Source organism: Penicillium oxalicum, chromosome V (assembly GCF_001723175.1).
Source record: "Penicillium oxalicum strain HP7-1 chromosome V, whole genome shotgun sequence".
NCBI classification, from domain to species: domain Eukaryota; kingdom Fungi; phylum Ascomycota; class Eurotiomycetes; order Eurotiales; family Aspergillaceae; genus Penicillium; species Penicillium oxalicum.
In genome coordinates, this window is record NC_064654.1 from 1480550 (window position 1) to 1499797 (window position 19248).

General features: G+C 49.8%; 5 protein-coding genes across 5 annotated transcripts; 1 reads left to right on the top strand and 4 right to left on the bottom strand.

Moving 5' to 3' along the window:
* Positions 1-4493: 4493 nt before the first annotated feature.
* On the bottom strand, positions 4494-4637 carry POX_e06594 (uncharacterized protein; the record flags this gene model as incomplete). The annotated part of the gene is made up of 1 exon (XM_050115412.1): positions 4494-4637. One exon carries the CDS (start codon positions 4635-4637, stop codon positions 4494-4496), a length of 144 nt encoding a protein of 47 aa, XP_049967872.1.
* A 4861-nt stretch (positions 4638-9498) lies between these two features.
* On the bottom strand, positions 9499-10485 carry POX_e06595 (uncharacterized protein; the record flags this gene model as incomplete). The annotated part of the gene is made up of 3 exons (XM_050115413.1): positions 9499-9683; positions 9909-10021; positions 10310-10485. The coding sequence occupies 3 exons, from the start codon at positions 10483-10485 to the stop codon at positions 9499-9501; spliced, it is 474 nt and encodes a 157-aa protein (XP_049967873.1).
* Positions 10486-12952: 2467 nt separating this feature from the next.
* On the top strand, positions 12953-13273 carry POX_e06596 (uncharacterized protein; the record flags this gene model as incomplete). Its single annotated transcript, XM_050115414.1, has 1 exon — positions 12953-13273. One exon carries the CDS (start codon positions 12953-12955, stop codon positions 13271-13273), a length of 321 nt encoding a protein of 106 aa, XP_049967874.1.
* A 1457-nt stretch (positions 13274-14730) lies between these two features.
* On the bottom strand, positions 14731-15728 carry POX_e06597 (putative hydrolase YcaC; the record flags this gene model as incomplete). The annotated part of the gene is made up of 4 exons (XM_050115415.1): positions 14731-14821; positions 14888-15107; positions 15199-15511; positions 15639-15728. The coding sequence occupies 4 exons, from the start codon at positions 15726-15728 to the stop codon at positions 14731-14733; spliced, it is 714 nt and encodes a 237-aa protein (XP_049967875.1).
* Positions 15729-17137: 1409 nt separating this feature from the next.
* POX_e06598 (uncharacterized protein) lies at positions 17138-18495 on the bottom strand (the record flags this gene model as incomplete). Its single annotated transcript, XM_050115416.1, has 3 exons — positions 17138-17924; positions 17989-18104; positions 18184-18495. The coding sequence occupies 3 exons, from the start codon at positions 18493-18495 to the stop codon at positions 17138-17140; spliced, it is 1215 nt and encodes a 404-aa protein (XP_049967876.1).
* Positions 18496-19248: the final 753 nt, after the last annotated feature.

The window sequence follows — 19248 nt, forward strand, 5'->3', positions numbered from 1 at the left end:
TCGGGTTACTAACTCCCTTGAGTAGTTTCCTTGTCGTCCGATCACCCCCCAACCTAACGCCCGTGGCTGACGGCTACTTGACTTTTTTTATCTTTACTTCCTCTATTGATATTTCTTCTTGACCGTGTTCTTTTCTAACGAATGAGTGCCCGGGCTGCCAGCTCGCATGCGGGGATCAAACTAAAAAGAAAACTCTGTCGAGTTCGCCACCACTAGATAACAAACTCAACGCCCTGTGCTCCGGGAGTCTATCGCTGAAGGAGCTCTCCCGACCACTCCACCTGCCGAACGGGGATATCTTTTCAAGGTTCCTGGAACACTATTAGGTTCATTCTCTCCCCTAGGTACTGGGCACTCGACAAGACCCGGGAAAAAGCATCCTTTGGCCTAGATGGTCCAAAGGTCAATCTGTCGGACCTGAAGAGACCTTTTCGCCGGCGTGGTTTTCCAACGGGCTCATCGGTCTCGACCGTAGATTTCCTCTGCGGGTCTCGTTCAATATCACCCCCTTGAGACTAGTCGACCCGTTTGCACTGTTGAGTATTTGACTTCTTGGCTCAACTCCACCGCTCGGAGGTCAGTCATCCCCGCCGAGTTGGGACTTGTCGAGCGGAGAGACAAGATTGACTGATGGTAGAGAGTACCTGAGAGTCGAGGGGGCCGGTCGCATTGTCAGTAGTTGTTTAAAGTTTTTTATTTCATTTTATTTTTTGGTCGGGGTTTGATTCCCCTCTTGCTCTCCTTCTTTCTCTCTCCGACTGTGTGCTTGTTTCCCGTACTCCTATAGGATTTTCCCGGCCGGAGAGGGCTGAACCGGGTCGTGTTGTGGTCCACCAGCTGCCAATGCCGCACGGCTATCGGGGTGAATCATCTTTGATGGCCCGATGACAGCCGAAAAAAGCGACGATCCGCCGACCGGTCGGGTTCCGAAGGAGGGACCTCTTCCTTTCTCTACTTTTTCGGACTGTGCAGCTTCACTCCGTATTCGAACCATTCAATCATTCAATCATCGTCCTCTCCCCTTTCACTGTGGCCTGTTCTGACGGAAGCGGACCCTCCCCGGGTCCACATCATTGCCTTGAATGCAAAGGGCGAGGCCTGATAAGCGTGTCTGAAAAGCGGAGCCCGTCTCGCACCGTCTAAGTCGATGGATCCCCCCAAAGGTATTCAAATTGAGGTAGACACACTACAGGATTGGGTGTGGAATCGATATGTACAAGATGCTCGAATGGAATCCGATGGATTCGGACACCGGGGACGCAGGAGGGTCCGAACGGACCGATACCGAGTAATGTGGTTGATGATTCTGATAGAGTCTGGAAGAGTCAATGATTCATACTCATCCTTTCTCTCTATGGCCCCTGTTACCCCCCCCCCCCCCTTTCTTTCCTCTCCGGCTTCGGACCTAAAAGGTCAGCCTTGAGGTCAAGACCCAGTTGACAGCGCTTGGCTCGGTTGTTAGGAGGGCAGGAGAACTGCTAGATGAAAAGTTTGTTGATGGAGACCATTCGTGGTTTCTCGGTGGATTGTCCATGCGGGCCCAAACAGCACGGTCGGGACAGTGGTGTGGGTGTCCCTTACTGGAATGAAGTTGAGTCCATGCGTCGAGGGTGTGAGTGTGTAATTACACATGGAACGGATGGCATGTCTGTGGATCAGTAGTGTTACACTCTCTCACCCAGGGACTGAGGATCGGGCGATCGTTCCGAGCAAATCACGCTGGTTGCGTGTTTACACCAGAGGATGTGTAATTAATGGGGGGGGGGGTTGTATTTAGTTCCAGTGTGTAACCGTGTATTGTGTAACAGTGTCAAGACACCCCGTTTCCACGTATGGTAATGTGTCACTCTTATCAGCGACGATCGTCGGTCAAAACCGGGGGGGGGGGATTTGACCCTGGGGGGTTTAAGGTTGACCGTCAATTCAGGCCCGTCGAAAGATTGTGTCAACTGTCAAGTAAAAATAGGCTGTCCATCATTAAATTCCTCAGTCCACTCCCCTCTGGTGATAAGCCATGAGCAGGGGTGCTGATCACTCGTACTAGGATCATAAGCTTTGCAACCTTGTCTGCAAAGCAAAGAGCTACCATGGCGAAAATCTTGTCCCAGTCGCCCTGTCAGGGGTCACCGTCGAGTCGTCACAGGGGGACAAACGGTACATCCACACACGGAGTCACGGACAGTACTGCAAATAGTGCAATAATATTGACTTTTCAGGGCCCATCCTCATGCACCTTGAGATTCTTCATGGCATCAACGAGGCAGATCATTCTCTCATCTCTTCCTCTTCTGGTCCAAATCAAACGGTATCCCTGCTCATGACGTTAAGCGATGTGCGAGATAAGACACTGTAGCGGGTCCCCCTCTAAGAGGCCCTGCTCTTTTTCTTTCTTTCCTCCCCCTTGCTCCAAGATGTCACCCCCAGACTTTTTTTGCCGGGGGGGGGGGGGGGGTTTCGGACAGGTGTTTGGAATTCCATGCTAGTCGTTGTGTCCAGAACGCAAGGACGGACAGGGTGAAAAGTGACCATGGATGTCCGGCTGTCCCTCTTTTCCCTCAACGGTTCTTGTGAGCCATCAGATCTGCAGAGGATCCAGTCGGTTAGCACGGCCGAGTCAATTTGGGACAGTCCAACCACCATGTCAATCCGTCCAGTCCTTCCATTCTCTACAGGCTGTGAGCCTCTCTACAGAGGAGACGGCATCTTGAAGGAGAAGATCCAGATGGAAGTAGCATGTCGTCACATAGTCATGTAGCCCCGGATGTACAAATGAAGAAGCTATTAGGGCTCCCGCCCGACTGGGAAGACCACCAGCGGTACTGCAAAGTCTCCTCTCGGTCAGCCCACCCCAGATGGGACACACACGGTCTTGGCTGCATATTCACAGCACCTGAAGCTGTGGACGCTAATGCAGTCTGGTTGGACCTGCTACCCAGTCCAACCTTACTGGGTACTCTTTGAGCTCCTCCTCCTTTCCCCTAGTCATATCCACCCAAGGGTCAACCTGATCCGTCGAACCTTTCCTCCAATGGGAATGGATCTTCGCCGATTCGTCTACCGATGCCCTGATGCCGTATCGAGAGACTCATGGGGGAAAGAAGGATGATCATGGAATACCGAGACATTCCTCAACGTCTCGCCTCTCCTACTGCAACCCCACAAGTTGTCCCGTCGGAGCAAGGAAGTATCATGCATCACGCGCGTCACCGATAGATGTATCCTCGGGTCCTTTTCCGAAAGAAGACAGAAGACAGAAGACAGAAGACAGCAAATACTGTCAGACATGCCATGAGCGGGTAGAGATCGTCTTTTGTTGCGAACAGGCTTGCAGAGTGTCGGGCTCTCTACCCATCTAGTTTACATGATGTATTTGTTTTTGACAAGCTACACCTCATAGTACTCTACCAGGTACCAGATGCACTGATACCCTAAGTTGACAGGACCTTCTTCTCCTTCTCCTTCTTCTTCTCCAACCTCAATCCCGCCTCGGCCAGTCCCCGGCAGACGTATCCCATCAGCGTACATGAATATGCAGCCCACCTCCAACATTCTCCGTTTTCTGCGTCTCCCCCGTCCGTTTTCTCCCCACTTCATCCGGCATGGCGTATGCAGCCAAGCTCGTCTGGGGTCGAATCAGTTCCCCGCAAGAACCTTCCCCCCCCAGACGGGTCTAGTGGCTTTTTCGTCACGAACAAATTCCAACAGGAGAACCGAGTTTCTGACACCCTTCCTAAAAAGGAGAAATGAAATCATGGGTATGAGTGCGAGGGAGATGGATCAAACGCGGCCGAGTGACCGTGACCGTGACCGTGACCAGCTCTGAAGTATTGTTCTGAGATTGTGAGGAGCTACAAGGGATGACAGCCTACTGACTAGCTCACTCGCTACTGGCTACTCAGCAAGTACAGTCCATAGACTGATTCCTCAATGTCCGAGTCTCCATTCAGTGCGAATCGATTGGGACTCGGTAAGGTCGCAAAACTATCTGTTCCAGACTGGAAACGAACAAGAACCTCGATCATGGTGCCCAAAATCAAGATGAGGCGTGGAGACTGGACATCCATTTCAATAATAATCAACCCCTCCCCCCGGTTCAGAAGGAAAAAGAGACAAAAAGAGCGGCTCAGACACGAGTTCTCCAATTCCCTCGGGTTTAGATTTGGGGGGGCAGACGACCCCCGGCCTTGTTCCCCACAATTTTCCCGACCACGGCCGTTCCAGCGAGTCGGCACACCGCGCGACTGGTCGATAAGCTGGAATGGATGGCTGTGCTAGTGAATCTCGTCTCTCGGTTGGGCTCTGGTCAGCCAAACAGAAGAGGAAGAAGACAAGGGGGAGAGGGAGGGTTTGTGATTATGAGGATTTCCCCACACCTTGAAACGTGTGCATCACTCTCAGACTGTTCGGGGCTCGGGCCATCGCCGCTAGACTGGTCTGGGGAGATTGTGCGTTAGACACACGGGGAACCATTTCCCTTCCCCCAATGTCCCACTCTACTTGACCGGAGGGAGAATACGGTATGGGATGGATAGAGATAGGGGGATATTACTATTCTGTACATGCACAAAAGCAATGCACTTCAAACGTGTTGCGAGTGTATAGTATATACCCCATCGGTCGATCGTGATGCGAACCATTCCAGTGAAAGAATATGGGAAAAGGATGGGGAAGGATCATCTTAATAAGACCTCTGTCAGCGATCTGAATCTCCATCCCATTTTACCTATGGACCTCCTCGACCCGGCAAATCCGACAAGCTCGTCTCCGGTGATTCGTGGGGTAGAAACCGAAAACATGCGTCGCGTCCTATTGATCCTATCTACTAGATCATTGAACATGATTTCATTGATCGAGACCTTTTGTCCAGGCACGAGATTCAGCCCAGAGTTTTCGTGCTGTACATTATTGATTCTCCGAGTCCTCTGTGGACGGTCTGTCCTGTAAAACGGGCTAGACTCGAGTCCCCGAGACGACAAGCTTTTCTGGGGAAATCGGTACTGGAACATTCTCCGAATTGCCGGGAGAGAAACTTTCCTCTGTATTTTCTCTTTTGAGATCTTTTCAGACGGGCAGGGCGGGACAGGCCAAGACTGATTGGCGTCGTGCTCTGATATGTATATCCAAGAAAGTACCCGACTTCACCTGCAAGTGTAGAAAGAGAGAGAGAGGGAGAGGAATCTACTCTAAACTCACTGCAGCGGTCTTCATTCGGTTGACCGATCTCCGAACCCTCGCACGTTACAATTAAGGGACCACTAGTACGTATATACATACAGGAATACAGAAATACATACGTACAGCAACAACCCAGAAGACAAAACAAAAAACGGTGCTCGACCATAGTAGTCGCTTCCAATCTTTCCACCAGTCTTCCAATTCCCTCACAGAACCCGCTGAATCTTGGTACACGCGATCCACCCCATTCCATTTCATCACCGTCCCGGGGAGGAGATCCACCACTGGCCCCGTTCATCATTACTTCGTTGGTCTCATGATTTAGCGGATCGACTGTACAGCCACATCTCTCATATTACCGTATCTACCGGAGATGTGATCCCTTGTACATACGGTATGTATTATTTTTTTTTTTTGAATTGTTATGATCATCCGAGGTTAGTATTACAGTGGCACGGTGCAGGACTGGTGCATTGCAAATGTGTATCCCAGCCCTGGTAGTTGCATATCAAACTTTGTACCCAATCAGATGGTCGTGGGGAGGAAAGTTTCGATCGACGTAACTCTGAATAAGTTGTTCATCATCCTCAGCGCGCAGATCCATGGTCCAGACTGTTTCATTCGTGATCAATTTGTGGATTTGATATCGGGTGAGGGTTGATCGCGTTTCTAGGGCCAACACCGATGTATAGGTGTACCGTGTAGTATCAATGGCAGAGCCAACACCAACACCGTACATATATGTCAATGTGAGTATGTAAATCGAAAGGGCATCGAATTTGTCAATTGACATTGCATGCTTGTAGTGAATACGTACGTACTCACAACACTATCCAAGAAAAAACGTCCCCTCCCTCGCGCATACATTCCTCCCTCAAAATATCTCCTAGAATGTTCCTTCTAACCTCAATCTCCACCCGATCCAATTCTTCGAGGCATATATGATGAAACAACCAAGACGGGACAAATCAGCATTTCATCGAACATGAAGGTACCATAGAAAATTGAAGAGCCTTCCCCCCCCCCTCCAAAAAAAAGCCAGCCACAACCACAGGGTAATCTGGATCTACACAAACATAACCCACAAATCAATTTTTTTTCTCCCTCTTTACCACTCCCCCAAAAAAGAATCTAGAGAAGGTTCGAAAATCCCTCATCTCCATCTGTTTTGAACCCACTCCTGGCATCATCTCATCTCACCAGTCGATCACAGATGGAGCAAAGACGGCACAGCCCGTCGCAAATGACCTCATTCAGACCCACCACTCCTAGCCCAAATCTTGTTTTTGTTTTTTTTTTCGCATGTGCACAGAGGGTCCAGTCCTACGACTGGACTGGGTGCCTTGCGATCTGAGCTTTGGAGGGATGTTTTTGGTTGGGGGGGGGGGGTCCCTCTGATTATTTGTTCTTTCCTTGTGTCCACATGGTACCTAGTGCAATACGACAGTGTTCCACTTGCATTGATTCTAGACCAATTCTGCGATCTTCATCCGAGACGAGAGAATGGGCGGGAAGGTGAAGAAGAGAGGAGGGGGGACACACCTAACAGAGTGAAAACATCATTTTTTGGGATCGTCGAGTAATTTTCCGCGCTTAATTTTTTTTTCTTTTGGGGCATATCTCTGGGAGGGGGCTTTCTCTGCATACGTGAGGATACAAAATAGAAAGTGGATGGGGTTGAACCAGGGTAAAATGATGAAAGTGGTGTTTCGACTTGAATAACATAAAGATGATCATTTACTGCTTCTGGGTTCATGGCTACGGGCGTACCTTGAAGGCTTGATTGGAAGTGGATTTGCGGCTAACGCATTCTGTGGTTTTTTTTGGAGGGTTGGATCGACTGTTGGAGTGGAAAGTACCGTACGTACCATGTAGTAATATGCTTAGCACCGAGGAATTGAGGACTAGAGCGAGAAACTTCCAAAAAGAAAATCCTTGCTGGGATTACCGCCAAAGAATCGTAGATGGGGATCTCAAGAGGCCGTGGCGAAACGGGAGTGGCTTAGTCAAGTTCGGTCGGGCGCGACTCGAAACAACTTGGCGCTTCGAGATCTATCGCATAATATCCAGATTCACCTGGGGACTCGAATTCCAGAGACGAATGCATTCTTCAGTACCAGAGAGGAAATCGTCCTCTTTTTTTTGTCTTTTCTCCCTCCCCTTCCTTTCGGAGGTCTCCACTCGACTTCTCAATAGGCAGAAAGAAAGAAATCTGGAGCTTAAGAGTATATGAGACGGGGTACATGTTCCACCGAGAAATGACGACGGTCTGTTCCAGGGGGTCCATGCGCATCCATTTGGTGCGTGCTTGAGGTTCGACTCGATTCCCGAGTGTCGACGTCTACTGTTCTAGAACATGGGTCATTCGAGGGTGGAAACCATGGGTATGCAAGTTTGGAATCGAAGCCTGGGGGTTACATACATCGTTCATGTAGTACTGCTGTAGGAGTAGGGGTAGGGCAAGGTCTGATCTTCATCAAAGTGGACTATGTCAAATAATGGAGAATCGATGAGATCGAGCATGTCTACTGTTGTCTCTCACATCCGCCAGAGTCACTTTCAATCAAATGGATACCTGTTTTACCCAAAAGAGGAGGAAAAGCCCCCCTCCCTTCCATCTCTAGTCCCCAGTGCGCGTTTGCCTGCAGTGTCCCGTTAAGATCGACCCAATCTCCTAGTATACATGAATGTAGCATTAAGTTCAAACTGCCTTGATATCAACAAATCACACCACCCGTATCACCCATCCCAAACAAAACTTACCTAGATAAGATGACGAAATCTAAAATATCCTCCTCTCACGTGCATTCATTTTCCTTATAGTAACCCTCGAGGCCTCTAACCCTCCCCCCTCGAGACCGCTGCACGACTCCACCTCTCTGCAGACCACCTGCACAACCCCCCCTGCCACGCAGCAGGGTCTGCACGAGCCAATGTTGCTCTCACCTCAACACGCTAGGTAGCAATAAACACGCATAGACTCCGGCTGCAGAGGGTAGAAAAAAAACAAAACAATTAGAGAGAGAGAAAGAGAAAAGGGGAAAGTCAAAACGACTAACTTCAGGGCTTACTCCTGAACACTCTTTGCCTTCTTTAGGACAGGGTGTGTCCACGGTATGATTCGCAACCCGAGTCATTGGTCGATTGAGCTTTGGTGCGTGCATACCCTAGTCCATCTATGCTATGGTGCATTATGCATTCACTTCAGCTCCGAGGGGGATTAGAGGGGGGGAAGGGAGTGGGAAGAGCATATAGCCAGATATGAATGGATGTGTGCACTACATAGATAATAGACAATGGACAGTGATACTGTGCCGTAACACTGGCACGGAATAATGCCCTCTTCCTCCCTCCTTTCCCCTTCCCCTCTTGCGTTCCTTTAGAGTTCGGATACTGTAGTTCCGGCGATTACTGCAAGTGGAAAAGCTGGCGGGTGGTATCGCAGATGCCCCAAGGGACTCTATAGCAAGGCTTTGGTCTAGATGATATTTTCGATTCATTTCTTGAATATCCTCATAGTATCGTACTGTCACTGACGGAAAATTTGCCTATCCTATTGATGGTATATGGATCCAATCTCGAGGCGACATTTTTGACTTGACCTGTGAAAGTACTCAAGATCGCAGCCTCGTTGTAAATGCTAGAGTACATGCAGACATGTACGTCCTGCACTGCGTACGTATTTGTGCAGCTACGTTGACACAAAGTACACGAGACCCAATCGGAGCGGATGGTAAAATCACCTGTCCACCTCTGCAACCGGCACCAGATCTCGACCAAGTGTCCCGCGGGATGTCGAGGTTGTAGGTTAGAAGCGAGCTGTGGAATTTGGCACAGACAGGGATGACAATCTACTCGATCCAATAAATTGGGATACGGACTATTCTGAGGATGGAGAGAGATATTGACGGGACGAGGGGACGAGGGGGTTGTACTAGACGCTTTTGCAATTTCCGGCGATACTGGGCTCATTGCTTTATGCCCAATTGACAGACCTACCAGAATCTGCATCTTGGTACAGGTTTCAGGTGTGGCCTGGTGAGCTCAATGGCGGCAGGAGTACATGAACGCGTCGTTCGATCAATGTGTATGGATTGCGTTTCCAGACCAAATTTGGATGCACAGTTATTAGAAAGGTCTCCAAGACTGGGGGAGGAAGAAGTCTTTTGCATCGTAGTGCTGGTATGGGTAACTGGATTGGCATGATGGTAAATACCGAATGCTGTATTCTGGGGATGATAGAATATGTAAACGTGTCTCTGTGCAAAGATCAGGTTCAACTACCCCCTCCCCCACACACATATGATAAACATCGTGGCTGCACTACTTGTTCTTTGTCCACACATTCGGATCATAATCGTCCATCCATGCAGTGTACTCGGCCCCGGCTGCAGCCCAGCCCTTGATGCCCCCTTCCAGGATCAAGCTCTGCATCGAAGTGTCTTGTTTCTCTGCCAAATAGTCTGCAAACCAGTTGGCTGCACGGGGCCCGCGTCCATTGGAGGAACCTGCAACAGAAAGGACGCTTCAATTAGAGACGATTCCACATATGTTTGTACCATGGCCTCGACAAGAGTATTGCCAAGGCGCCACACGACGAGTACTATAAATACAATACCACTTATAGTCTCTCATTCTGCTTTTTTTCTTTTTTTTTTTGAAAAAAAAAGAAAGTTTGGAAAAAACACACAAAAAAAAGAAGAAAAAAAAAAGGAAAAGGGCACGGTACTCACCACAGTACCAAATCACCTGTTTCACACCACTCTGAGAAAGCAGCGCGTACACACCCGGCAGCGTGGGATATAAACTGTGGGCGGGGGTTGATGGATCCTCGAATAGTGCCTCCCTAATACGACCAGACCAGGGTCATGGCTTTTGTATTAGCTCCGTGATCCTGCGCATCATTGCGTACTCTGTACGCCAGTACAATCATTAGGAACCAGAGGTCATCCGGCAGCCAGAATACTCGACATTCCAACCTTTCATTCACCCGAGGTGAGGGGGGGCACAGGGGGGTTGAGCCGACGATCACCGATCAATTCAACCCTTCTGCTCCACCGTGACGATTGTTCCGGTGCACTGCAAGGGGGGAGAGTGAAATGTGTCCAGGATGTCTTATCAGACCAGGGCAGACCATGAACGGACCTCGAAATCAGTGCGTCGTACATCGACCAGAACAAAATCCCGGCCGGGTTGCTTCCCATTCTGGAACCAGTGCAGAAGCTGATTGCGGGGTAAGGACGGCACGGTAGACTTGGGGGCGGGATAGGCCGCATGCCATGGAAGCTCCGCAGAGGCAGTGTCGGTCATCTTGGGCAAGGTCCGAAGAAGATCAAACCTTGAATTTGGTGATTGTCCTCTCCCTCCTCAAAAAATGGAGATTGGAGGAGAAGAGAAAGTTAGGAAGACTGCGGATAGCAACTGGATAGTCGGTCCGAGTGACCTGGAGGGAAAACCTTAACGAAGGGTACTCCTCCTCTCCGGGCAGAGCAGGGATGACTAAAGACCCTATTGAGTTGGGTGGACCTCAGCTGTCAACGGGACACAATGTGCACAATCTATCAAGATGGTCTGTGAAACCCCTGATGGATGATGATTACTATTCCTCCATCAGGAGTAAACATCCCCCAGGTTCAGGCTGCAAGGCTGCAGGGAGGTGCTTCTCTTGGCACTGACACTCAACCCCGCTCATTGGTGCACACCTTCCGTCCAGACCATCTGGATCCACCCACGCGTCAGAGGGTCACATGGTCGATCTGTCAGTTTGTCAACCGGTCGAGACCGGCTTCTTCATAGGTGATTGGTTCGATATCGCTGATGCTCACCATCAAACGGGTTGGAATTCTGCTTATCTGGCTTGTGGACCAGTTGACGACGAGGATTTCCTTCCTGGAACACAACTGCCTCCCTCCCCCCACGAAGTGATTAAAGTTCAGTCCCGTCGGCCCAGCTGGACAATCTCAGAGTCAAAAAGCTGGCCGGTCCATGACCTAAAGTGCGCAGGGATCGACCCGGGGGGATGGATTCAAAGCACCCCCTCGTCCGATGAGCGCGCAGGTCTTCTTTGGGGGGGTCGAGGGTACGTGTCCTGTGCTGGAGGCTGAGTGGGAGGAGTCTGTCCAAACGGGTTAGCCTCATGTCCCCAATCGAGCTCATCTCGGCCACTTGCCTCCCATTCAAGGTTTGGGAAGTGGAGAGGGGACGAAAGAAAGCACTATACAGCTGAAAAAAGATAGCTTACTACAAATGGGTCGATGCGATGGCTCGGATACTGTACACGACAAGCGAGAAACGTGTGTACAGTACACTGTCCCTTCCTCCACAGAAGACGAGACTATTTCACCTTGAACGGATCATCAAGAGGTATCGGGAGCGTCAAAAAAACCACTACACATGGCCATACCAGTCACCAACTCGGCCCGGCCGGCAAAATCCTCATATCCGACAATGCCGTTCTTGAAAGTCTATAGGTCGGGATAAGCCCACGACACAAATGGTCAGGATGGCGATGCAGAAAAGAAACTCCAGCCACGCCGGCCTGATGGGGAAAGCTCTAAACTTTGTCCGGAGAGTCATCCACTCGCAAGCGGACTCTTATCCCCGGATCTTCCGCAGTAGTCATATGACTGAAGAGGTACACCATCACCAACAGTGCGAGTGGGACTAGAAGGCACTTGATACCATGCAGTGGATGCGATGGTTATGCATGGATGTGGTACTTCACTTACCCTTCGGTTGTGCTACGATCCAGGTTCTCGGGTCCCGGAGCTTGATCAATACTGATAACTCGATCAAGTGATTCGGTAGATGGAACATGGATTTTTTTTCTACATCAGTTCCGTTGACTGGGGCTCATCGATGGAGAGCGGATCATTGATGGCTCAACCGGGCTGCATCGGCTCGGCGTGAGGAGTTGACAGTCAATGCAAAGACTTAGGGATCGACGTTGACCCTTTTACACAGGACGTAAGTCTTTGGTAAACGTCGATCCCTATGGGCAGAGCATGTCCTAAGGATGTCGATCTGTACCCAAAGACATGACAAGTCTCTCGCTTTCAAGAAGCACATTGGGAGGAATCTCTGATTTGGAGGATTGTCATTGCAGGTCGCCTTCTCGGCGTCAACGTTAGGGCTCAACTTTGTTGATGTAATATGACTGCAGAGTTTGATACACAGTAGATGGAAATCCATGTCCCAAACCATAGGTCTCAGGTCATGTTTTTTTATCGATTATGAGTGATGCAAAAGGAAACACAGACCAAAACTCATTCGAAAATCAAATCACAACCCCATGAACCTTGGTACCGGCCGGGGAGCATCAGTATCTTGTGATTTCACCTTTTCCACCGTCACTCCTATGCACTGGAATATAGAGATATTAGTATGTGCATATATCAATTAAAACAATAGACAATTTCTAGATTTCCCAATTACCATCTCAAGATATGTAGGTTTGTATTCCCCCCCCCTCCCTAATTTAATATTCAACAAAACTTGTCAATAACACCTAATCCACTATACTCTCCAGGGTGTGACCCAAAGCAGTGCACAATCACTCAACTACTAGCTACATACAGAGTTGCTCCGCCCTCAATTCCTAAAAGAAGTATAAAAAAAAATCATGTCGCCTGGCGATCATACGATGGACAACCTGCTGATTTTGCCACTGGATCAACTTCTCCCCCGCATCCGTGCCTCCAGTTAACCTAACCTTGAAAGCTCATGTATCTAGCAGCCTGAATCTTGTCCCAAATGGAAGAAAAAGATAAAGAAAACAATGGACAGACCAAACACGTCCTATGATCCAAACAGCTCGAATTCATTGGAGAAGAAGGTGATTCTCTCCTCATCTCCTGGGGCTGCCAAGTGTGGTAAGGTTCCACTCAAACGCCCAGATCTCATCGAATCCAGTCCCATTCCATTCACGTCTTGGCCAAGTCACGTATGGCCTATTGATGATGCAGATCAGTGCCCGTCTTTGATGTCCAAGTGTCAGGCGCTCAGATCTGGCGTCATCACTTTCCATTGGCACGGGCTTCACGGATATGCATCCACACCCCCGGAGCAAGGCGCGAGATTCGCGGAGAATACATACTAAAAAACAAAAGATGACAGACACTTGGTCCATAGGTAGATAGGTACCCAGACATTGGCCGTGCCAAGGACCTGCTACTGTATGCCAAGTATGTTGACATGTTAACGTGCCACACTGCCAGGCGGACAGGGCTGGGATGAAGAGAGAGAGCATGGGTGGAGACATCCAATATCCATCAGATCGAAACGTCTCTGCCTGGCCACAAGCCCCACAGCCAGTGCAGGACGGTAGAGGGACGTTCATCTCTCCCAATGACTTTGTTTTTTTTTTCACTGTCTCTTTTCTCTTTTCTCAAATTCCCCACATTGGTTTGACGTACCTCGGGCTGGAAAAGAAAATTACCCTATCGGGACATTGTGCGTCCAGGTCTGCAGGTGATAAATGATTGACCGCATTTGGACAGGAAGTATCTACAGGCTTCGGAGTTGTTTGTGTTGGTGCGGAGAGGAGATCAAACATAGCGATGAATTGACTGTGAGTTGAATCTGAAATTCGCGATGCACCACCTTTTTACGTTGTTCAGCACCTACCTGTCTTGTTTACTGGAACGAACAATACGATTCATGATCCGGACTATATCCGATATACTTGAAGCTCCATGACCAGTGAGCATGTGCAACATCCCACGTGACAGTGTGGTTCAAACCGTTTGAAGGGGAAGTCGAATTCGATTGTAGGATCTGCGTCGAGATGATGGCATCTCTTGTTGGTCTACATGCTTGACTGAGCTTGATTGAGGGTGCTGCCGAGCGTTGACGTACAACGTAGCATACACTGTTCCCACACGTGTCGGTATACATAGTCTTTGTGCTGTCAAGTTTGAGCCGCCAGGAGGTTAGGGCTTACTTGGTTTTATGCCAGGGAACTACTACCATAAGCCCTTCGGATTCTAATCATGAAATGGTCAGCCCAGGAGCCTCATTCATGCTCAGAGGCTAGATAGTCTATTTTTTTTTTGGAAAACTTCCAGGGATATGGCAGAAAGGGGGGAAGAGAGAGTCTTGAAGGTTTGAGGTTCTGGGACATTTGAATGAGATTCTTTCTATCACATAATTGATCGAAGCAAGCTCCCGACGTGTATAGGAAGACTTCGATAGTTTCCAAGAGTCAAGGAGGACGGTTACCTGCTTCTTGACGAGAGGCTCAAGTCCCCTAAGACTAATATCGAAGTTCATCCTGTAGTTATTTTACCGAGAGAAAGATCCTCACCGAAGATATAAATGATTCATGGGTAAAGCTGTACTCATACATCAACACATCTCTCCAACTTTTCTATAAACAATCTTATCTCTCTGTTTCTTTCCCCGGTTTCCAATCCCTCACCCTTTCGATCTAATCTATCTTCTTGCTCATCCTCCATTAATCTCTCCAGATATTTCACTGTTTCAGCCGTCGAGTCGACTTGGTCGTCGTATCGAGCCCGAGTCGAGTGTATCGGCGCAGCCCGCCTGGTTGTCGACTTAAATCAAAGTCTTCTCAACCTCGGCGAGGGTACCGTTCAGAATGGCACCGGCGTGGTGGCGAGCAGCCATGCCGTAGGCGAATTGGTACCTTTGTGATGCGTTAGTCAAAGTTTCAAAGACCGCTCGTCTCGGAAGTTTCCAGGGTAACACCTACTGGTCAAGAACGGGGAGGATCTCGGTGAGACCGGGCTTAGCGCGCCAGTCGCGCATCAGATCACAGACAATAGCGAAGAAGCCCATCAGAGTGACACCGGCCTTCTCCATGCGGCGGTTCGCATCCTCCGCAAGCTTGACATCGAAAGTTCCACTGGCGTCGGTGTTGGCGAAGACCTCGTATCCCTCGTCAATGAGCGACAGGGCCAGGAAGGCGGTGCCTAATCATGAGTTTGTTAGAGCTGGCCTTTCACTGCGGGAGGGTGCAAGCGCAAGATGATAAGGAAAAAAGAAAGAAAAACGGTCACTTACAAACTTCAGTCACGATACCGCCGATGATCAGCTGCTTCTTTCCGAGGGCCTTGACGGCCTTGCGGAAGTCGGGGTTGTCCCAGGCATTGACCTCACCCTGACGACGGACAAAGGTGGCATTGGGGTGCATGTCGGTGATCTCCTTCAAGAGGAGACCGTTGGGACCACCGTCAGAGGACGAGGTCAGGACGGTGGGCAGATCAAAGATGTTGCCAATGGCAGAGTGGGCAAGCATGTTGTTGCGGAAGTCGTTGGTGCCAAAGTCGCGAACGAGCTGGGCCAGACCGACTTGGTGATCGATGACCAAGAGAGCCTGAAGCCTTTGTTAGCTCTGATCAGAGAGAGAGAGAGAGAGAGAGAGAGAGAGAGAGAGAGAGAGAGAGAGAGAGAAACTTGTCCGTCATTGCAGAAAGTTCTCATTGCAGGATGATACGACTTACCGCGTTGTCCTTGTCAAGGCGGTTCCATGCCTGAGCAGGAACGGAGATTGCCAGCAGCAGGGCACCCTGAATGAGCTTGGAGAAGTACATCTTGAAGTCTTGGTTGGAAGAATACCGGTGAAAGAGAGGAGATGGCGAGTGGACTTGGAATCTTGTCTTGTGTCTGGATAAAAAAAAAGATCAGATGAATGCGAGGAAGAGCCTCTTCTTATACTTGATGCGCTCCCACCCCAGACATCAAGATTCATCTTTGCTTTTCTCGCTGATAAATTGAAAAATGTATAATCTTGACAAAGAGTTTGCTAATGCCTAAGTCTTGCCTTGGATCTTGTACCGTGATGATTGTTTGCTCCATATTGCCTTGGCCCACAGTGAGTCGTGGCAGGGCGCCAACCATTGCACATGGTAGGCTCGGCAAATGCAAGTACACGGCAGCATCAGAATCGAGGTGCATGCAGTGCTGACGGAGCTTTCTGATTTGAGAATGCAGCAAGCTCGGACAAGGATTCCCATCGGCCACTCTTTGGGATGAACGGTAGAGCTTAGAATGTGCAAACATCCAAGAGGGGATATTAGGAGTCTAAACCTGTCTTTTGCGTGCTCTTCCTACAAGACAGTGCCCGTATCATTCCAAAGCAGATCGAAAAATTCCCATCTGAACCCGCCCAAACATGAACACTTTTTTTTCACGTGGCGAACAAGTAGGTTCTTTCGGCTCCAGATCCTACAAGGAGCTTGCGCATTTTCACGATATCAGACCCACCCGAGATTCTGATTCAAAGCATCACCCGCCCCCCTGCAGAGCCTCCCGAGAGTTTAATTAGTGCCTTACAAACGACCGACTAATGGGCCTGTCAGCACGTCAAACCCAACTCTGAGGAAACGCTGGCCCTTGAATTGGTTAGTTGCCGATGTTCTTCTCGGGAATACTGGTTTTCCCCTGTCTCCAACTCGATGCTCATTGGTGATGATCCGCCACTATGATCCACCCGCTGCCCCGGAGCATCTCAGATTTGTCAGTCGATGGGGAGATCTCATCTTATCAATTCACCGCTCACTGCGACCTGCTAGCTCTACTGCGGTTCGATTCCGAACAGTACCGCATCTGCATCGGTAAGCAGGTTCTTCTGCACGGAAGAGACCTCGAAAGGAGCTATTGTTGCAGAACACCAACTGCTGACGTCTGCTTACCGAATGATTTGGTGCATGACGCTAAGCCGGGCTTGTCACCACATCGCTTGGCACGGATAGAATCTCGTCTGCTATGCCCGATCGAGTAATGTCTTTGCGGAAGAAGGGTGGCTTTTCAGGAGGCGTGATTTACTTTTGTGTATGGTTATCCCAGATCAAATATCGGTTTGAAGATGGAGTATCGTCTTTTGTTTTTTTGTTTTTTTGTTTTTTGGAGGGGGGGGGGTTTCGCTTTTTCTCTATACAACCGCGGACCCGCCCCTCGCAGACCTCGGAATGGCTCGGCAACTTCACACCTTTTCACCCGGCTATACATTCAGAACCGGAATCATCACTCCGACATGAACGTGCACTCGCCGCCAGCACTTCCTCCAGGTACAATCCTTCCCCGGATTCTCACAAAGATCAGTATAAAAAAACTCCCCGAGCAGCTGTCGTGACTGGGTCCTGTCGCGGAGGCCCAGACGCCGCGCCACTCGCGCAGAGTGAAGGACAAACCACGCGTGGGAGTCGGTGTTTCTCTTGGATGCCGTCACCCCCAGAACAAGCATCCAAAAGAGCAAGTCAGGCGCGGCGTCCAGGAGGTCTGGAATTCGGGGAGCAAGAATGTGCTTAAAGGCTTCTACCATGTGGCGCACGATGGGCAGCGATTGGAGATGCGAGACACAGGCCCACAAGTAGATGATGACGGAGTAGCGGAGAGGCGGATTGATATAGTCGTGGATCTTGCGTGACGGTGAACTAGGGGCAGGAATCGTGGAGAGGAAGTCGTGTTGAAAGATGGGGAAGAGATCGTTGTCGGTGGGTCCTACGATTTCGGGGTGTGCTTTGCCCAGTTCGAAGTGCTGGATGAGTCTGGTAAAGATCCCGAGGTGGTCCTTGAGAGAGGGAGAGATCTCTGTATACCAAGGGGAACAAGCAGCGAAGCGAGAGCCGAGAGTAGCGATAGAGGGTGGGATTACGAAGCCGACGGTGTCCTTGTCATCCGGCTGTGGATGGAAAATGGCGGACTCGCGAACGACCTCGCCGCGAAATTTTGCCGACATCGGGATCACCGGCGGTTTGTGCTGCAGGGCAGCATATCCGGCGACAGCACTGGTCAGATGTCAGTCCGGAACACAAGCTCAAAAGGGACGGGACAAGAAAAGAGAGTCTGTACTGGTAGACGCTGGAAAGTGTCATGTACTCGAATACATCAAGACCACCGGCGATTTCTATGAGTGTAGCCAGGCCTTTCATATGTGTCCGCAGAGCCGCAAATTCGGCATTGATATTCTAGGCCAGCGAGTCAGCTTGAACCAAAAGAGCCTCAAACATGACTCATCCATTGGTCAAACGTGGGGGAATCCCATACCTCGATGGTGACGATTGAAGCAACAGTCAACACGGTCGACTCCGCCACCGCAGTGACGGGATCCTGCAGTAAATCATTCAAGGCCCTGATGGCGCTTGTCCGAAATTTGATGCAATCTCCGAGAGACTTTCGGCTTGCTTCCGAAGAAACACCGCTGCGAGATTCAAGACCCGCCTTGTGTCCAGCGCCGACGCAGAGTTTCGTATAAAGGAGCGCCGTGGAGATGAGCGACCTCTCCGTCCACCAGGTATTCATCCAGTCCACATTGAACGGATAAGAATTGGGAATCACGTAGCCTCTGTCTGCGAACATTTTCAGCGCCGGCGGCGAATATAAGAACGAAAGAAGTAGGAAGCAGACAACCTACAATGATGAAAATACACATGCATGGCGTTGCTCATTGACACAGGGTAGGCGTGAAAAGGGTCGGCATGATTCTGACGGATGAGAGTGGATGCTTTGACAGGCATCATACTATTTTCATATCGCATTCGAGGAATCTGCGTCTTCCTCCCATGCTGCACGTTGTCTATCTCCCTCTTTTCGCGCCGCGGCGTACAGACACTGAACGGCTGGAACGATTTCAAACGATCAATCGCCTCTTTCTTCCTACGTTGATCGGCGTTTTTCGCAACAAATGACTTTATTCCCCTTCTCATACTGGCAAATAGCGCATCATCCCCCTGAGTATTCACAAATAGGAACCCATGAGACCCCGGCTGGGGTCTAGGGCGCTGGGTTCCATCATCTATCGGTGTCGATATTGTCTATGCAGGACATATTAGAGACAGAGCGTTTCTGGGGCACATACACACCTACAGCCATGGAAACACAAAGGAAATGTTTCAAGTCAGAGACTTCCTTCAAAGTATATGGCCCCTTGATGACTGCCGAGTGATGGTGATACTCTCGCGCTTCTTCCAGGGTGGGTCAATAGGCGATCAGAATGCGAATGACAGGAGAAGCGATCAACGGTGATCTTCATCGCCCCGGTCCGGCATTTGAACTTTCTGGTTTAAGCTTGGGGCTCAACTTCATCGATCTCAGGGGCCGGAATGGGTTCAG